We start from the raw sequence: 5,213 nt of genomic DNA, 5'->3' as shown, positions 1-5,213 counted from the left end.
AAAAAAAAAAAAAAAAAAAGTATCTAAACGTGAGCTGGGCATGGCAGCAAATGCCTATAATCTAACACTAAGTAGACACACGGATTACCCTGAGTTCAAGACCAGCCTGAGCTACATAGTGAGTACAAGGTGGGTCAGAACTACACAGGCACAACCTGTCTCAAAAGAATAAAACAAAGGGGAACTATCTGCTTGGGCCCCCCTCCTGTCCTTCTCTTGGACAGGAGCTTTCTTTCTCTCAATAAATATATCCTGCTCCTAAAAAAATAAAAATAAATAAAACATAATAAAAGTATCTAATAATATTCTTTCAAAGTAGGCTATTGGGGCTGGGAAGATGGCTCAGTGGAATAAGCGCTTCCCTGGCAAGTGCAAGGGCCTGAGTTCAATCCCCAGTTCTGCCAAAAAAAAAAAAAAAAAGAAAAAAAAAAACAAAGTAAGCCATTAATTTTCAAAATTCTTAGAATGCCTTAAACCTCTGTAAGTACTAAAAGGAAATGTGTACATCAATTCTTTTTCAAAATTCAACACTAGGACTGAGCATGGTGCCACAGGGTTGTAATCCTACCACTTGGAAGGCTGAAGCAAGAAAGTCACTATGAGTTCAAGGTCAGTCTGAACTACATAGTAAGACTTTGTCTCAAAAAAAAAAAAAAAAAAAAAAAAACAGGGGCCAGAGAGTTAGCTCAGCAGAATAAGCACTTGCCTGGTAAGCGCAAGGGCCCGAGTTCAATCCCCGGTTCCATGAAAAAACCCGAATTTGAGCCTAGGAAAAAAGGAACTTCAAGACACAATAGCGGATATCCAAGTTTGTTTGTTTTTTTCTCTGAAAAAAGTTAAGGAAACACATCTACTATACACTCATATAGTAGATGAGCTCGCCAGTACTTGCCATGACAGCAGAATCAGTGTTCAAATTTGAATCCAATGTTGAGAATTCACCAAGAGCAATAACACGATTGGAAATATCTGTTACTTTTGTATCCTGCTCTTTAAATTTTGTTAAGAGAGGACAAGAAGGTGGTTTCAAATGCCATAACCAACACCCTAAAGAAAAAACAGAATATCTTAATTATTCACTATGCATTCACTGAAAGTCATGTACACAAATACGCAGACTTGACAAATCCTAGTATCCAGGAGTCCCTGTGTTTAATTCCCAGCACACAAAACATAAATAAAATAAAATAAAATAAAATACCTCAAACTTACAACCACACAGTTAGTAAAGAAGTACCTGAAACCCAATTAAGTACACAGGAAACAAAATCCTGATGTCCAATAAATACCATTAAGAAAAATTACCTATTTTACGAGGAGATATTAGCAAAGTGTTATTTCTTTTTAAATCAATTTTGATACTTGGAGTAAAAATTTAAACAGTTAACATCCTACTTTAAACTTTTAAGTCAGACCCATATTCAAATCCAGATTCTGTCACTTATTCTTGTGAATAAGACAAAATCCCAACCTTAGTTTCTTTATCTGTAAAAGAGGTGATATTTACAGTATTATTTAGAATTATTTAGAGATCTGCTCAAAAAATTTGAAATAATTAAGAACTCAGTAATGCCTAAGAATGTAAGAAAGTATGATTGTCTACAAGTAGAAATGATAAGAGAGTCATAGTTTTATTTCCATAAATAAGTTACGGGATTGATCCGCAGCCTGGCCCAACCCTAGTGATTGAGATTAGGCATGGTGGCTTGTGCCTGTAATCCCAGCACTTGTGGGGCTGAAAAAAGGAGAATCACTATGAGTCTGATCTGTATAGCAAGACACTAAGTACATAAAAAAATTAAAATTAAAAAATAATAATAAGCTAATTTCCATAAGCTAATTTCTGTAGCTTAACATACTTTAAGAAAATACTGAGATAAGGTTTAGCTCAGTGGTAGAGCCCTTCCCTAGCAAGTGCAGGAAACACTTAAAGAGGGAAGGAGGGAGGAAGGTAATGTTATATAAACTTGTACTATGAAAAACACCAATAGGGCTGGTGAGATGGCTCAGTGGTCTAAAGCACCTACTTAGAACAAGCTTAGCTAGAGCACAGGGACTGCGGTTCAATCCCCCAGCACCACATGCCAGCCAGCCCCGCCCCCTGGTGGGATGAGCTGGCCACACACACACACACACAAATAAATAAAATTAAAAAAAAAAAGAAAAAGAAAAACACCAATAAAGATTTCATCAACCCAATAATCAGTGGCAAAAGGCAAGATAAGAAAAAGCAGAACAGGGCTGGGGAGATAGCTCAGCAGTGTAAGTGTCTGCCTGGCTAGAGCAAGGACCCAAGTTTGATTCCTGGTACCACATGCTGTGTGGACCCTGAAACCGGCGTGGTAGTGCACGCCTGTAATCCCAGTGCTAGGGAGGCTGACGCAGGAGGATCACTACAAGTCCAAGCCATGTAACGAGATCCTGTAGCAAACAAATAAATAATTAATTTTTAAAAAATTTTTAAAAAGAAAAACCAGAAGAAATTATGAGAAAAACTGGTTGTAAAATTCCCTAAAGAAAAAGAAGGCTGAAAAAAAGAAAGAAAGCTGAACAAGGCTGTGATACAACTCAGTGGTAAAAAAAAATAAAACTCAGTGGTAAAGCACTTGTGTACTATATTCAAGGACCTGTGTTTGATCCCTAGTACCACCAAAAGCAAGAGAGACAGGCAAGCTGAACTAAACCAGAAGTATCAAGGGCAAAACCACAAAAGAAAAAGAAAGGAAAACAGAACCAAATCTGTATTTCATGGGCAGGAGAAATGCACAGAATGAACTAAATTCCTTTTTTTTAATCAGAACTAAATTACTGTTTGATGCTTCAAAAAATAACACAATACAGGGGCCTGGGGAGATGGCTCAGTAGAATAAGTGCTTCCCTGGCAAGTGCTGAGTTCAAACCCTGGTTCCACAAAAAAAAAAAGTCACTAAGTAGGAAAAGTGGCAAAGTAACGACTTTGCACATTACCAGTAGTTAAAAATTGTAAGAAACTAGTGTGGTGGTGCATGTCTATAATCCTAGCACTTAGGAGGCTGAGACAGGACGATCAACATAAGTTTAAGAGCAGAACTACATAGTAAAATTAAAATAATAACAATAAAAATAATAATTTAAGGGCCAGGGATATAGCTTGGGAGCATAGCACCTCATGGCAAGTGTGAGACCAAGTACGATTTCCAGTACCAAGTAACAGTAATAAGTAATAATAATAAAACTAAAATAAATATTATAAGTAAACTAAGATTGTGGTTGCTATGGCATTTGAACATAAATAGAATTACATTATGAGCAGGCCAGTACCACAATATAGGACACTTGTGCAAAAGACTCACTACTCATTACATATGTATTCCATAAGAGACATGTTAAACTTCAGCCTCATTTTTAAACACCTTACCCAGTTTTCCTATTACCTTTAAAAGTTAAAGAGTAAATATTCAATAATAACAAACTTACCATCATCCTTTTGCTGTATATGAGTAACTGTCTGGAAACTGGTACCCACTGCACTATACAGATCCAGTGCTACAGCTTTCTTTGCAATTTGTCGTTTCAACAAATCCGGCAAACCACTCATCAGAAAATCACGTTTTGCTTTAAATTGTACATCACAATCCTGAGACTTTTTAGATATATCTTGACTTTTATGAAAATGATTTGAAAAAGAAAAACTAAGGTTATAAACACTGAAAAGACAAACTACGTACGAAATAAACACTTTTTAATTTAAAAATTATCAGCCATCTAGGAGTTAGCTGGTCAAATTCTTTTCTTATCATAAAAGCAAAAGTCAAAGTTATACCATGTACAGGTACAAAGTCCCTATAATGAATATGATCATTACGTATACCTAAAATGTATGAATAAACTTTTTTAAAAAGTCAACTATGTATAGAAATATGTATAGGAAAAAATGTCTTAAAGGATATCTACCAAAATGTTAACTGGGACTATTTTTAGGTGAGAGGTAAGTTTTCTTCCATATCTTCTGGTTTTTTGTTTTTTGTTTTAAGGTATTGGGGATGGAACCCAGGGCCTCACACGTGACAGGCAAGCACTCTACCACTGAGTTACTGCCCCAGCTTTAGGGTTTTGTTATTGTTAAACATGTATTTATATAATCAGAAAACAAAATCAGTATCATTTTCTAAAAATTATTTATTTATTTATTTATTTTGGCGGAACTGGGGATTGAACTCAGATCCTTGCGTTTGCCAGTCAAGCGCTTATCCTACTGAGCCATCTCCCTGGCCCCTTTCTAAAAATTCTTACAGGAACCTGTAATATAACATTAGTTCTAATAAAACAGAAAAATTATGACCCTTATTACTGATATTTATTTTAGTTGGTTTATCTTTAGACTGTGAATCATAGGAATCATTTTCTTTTTAAATAGTGTGAACTGAGTATAGCCAGGGATAACTAATAAGCTATATCTTCAGTCCTTTTTTATTTTTTATTTTATTTTATTTTTGTGGAACTGGGGTTTGAACTCAGGCCCTCTACAGAGTTATCTCCCCGGCCCCGATGATAGGATTTAATCTTAGAAAACAGGTATATTTCTTTCCTACCAGCATAGTGGTGGATGCCCACCTATAATCCCAGCACTCTGGGAAACTGAGGCAGGAAGAATACAGGTTGGAGCCCTGCTGGAAAATTCTGTGAGACCCTGCAATCAATATGTAGTGGTAGAAGGGATTTTCTCCATTGTTATATCAATTATCTCCAAATCAAGTTATAAAGTTAAGAATAATATATTTGCAGAACATATATCTGACAAAGGACTTACAACCAGTTGTATAAAGAATCCTTAACAACTCAGTAAAAGGACAATCCAATACAAAATGAACAATAGATTACCCTATGGAAGACACACAAATGAATAATGATCAAATGAAAAGATGCTGAATATAAGACATCAGGAAAATACAAATGTCGCCAGGTATGGTGGCCTACACCTATAATTACAGCACTTGTAAGGCAAAAGGATTGTCAAATATTTGAGACCAGCCTGGTCTACATACAGAACAGCACCCACCTCTCCAGCCTAACCTAATGTTTCTCATCCTTGCCCTCAATGCTCAAGTCACACTGGAATTCTTTGTCTCTGGCATTCACTCTGCTCCTTGTAGTTACAGGTACTGTGCACAGAACTCTGTCAGATGAACTGCTCTTCCTGCAGATTATGAATGTCATTTCTTCATGAAAACTTC

General features: G+C 36.1%; 1 protein-coding gene across 1 annotated transcript in view; it reads right to left on the bottom strand.

Annotated features, from left to right (window-relative positions):
* Window positions 1-5,213, bottom strand: part of Atad5 (ATPase family, AAA domain containing 5) — a 60,970-nt gene that overhangs the window by 27,301 nt on the left and 28,456 nt on the right. The window contains exons 7-8 of the mRNA XM_023719852.1: window positions 3,457-3,641; window positions 893-1,047 (exon numbers count right to left, since the gene is read on the bottom strand). Of these exons, the coding sequence (XP_023575620.1) occupies window positions 893-1,047; window positions 3,457-3,641 (340 nt within the window). The remainder of the gene's footprint in view (window positions 1-892; window positions 1,048-3,456; window positions 3,642-5,213) is intronic.

This window comes from Octodon degus, unplaced genomic scaffold (assembly GCF_000260255.1).
Source record: "Octodon degus isolate 3935 unplaced genomic scaffold, OctDeg1.0 scaffold00072, whole genome shotgun sequence".
NCBI lineage: Eukaryota > Metazoa > Chordata > Mammalia > Rodentia > Octodontidae > Octodon > Octodon degus.
This window is presented reverse-complemented; position numbering and strand designations above follow the sequence as displayed.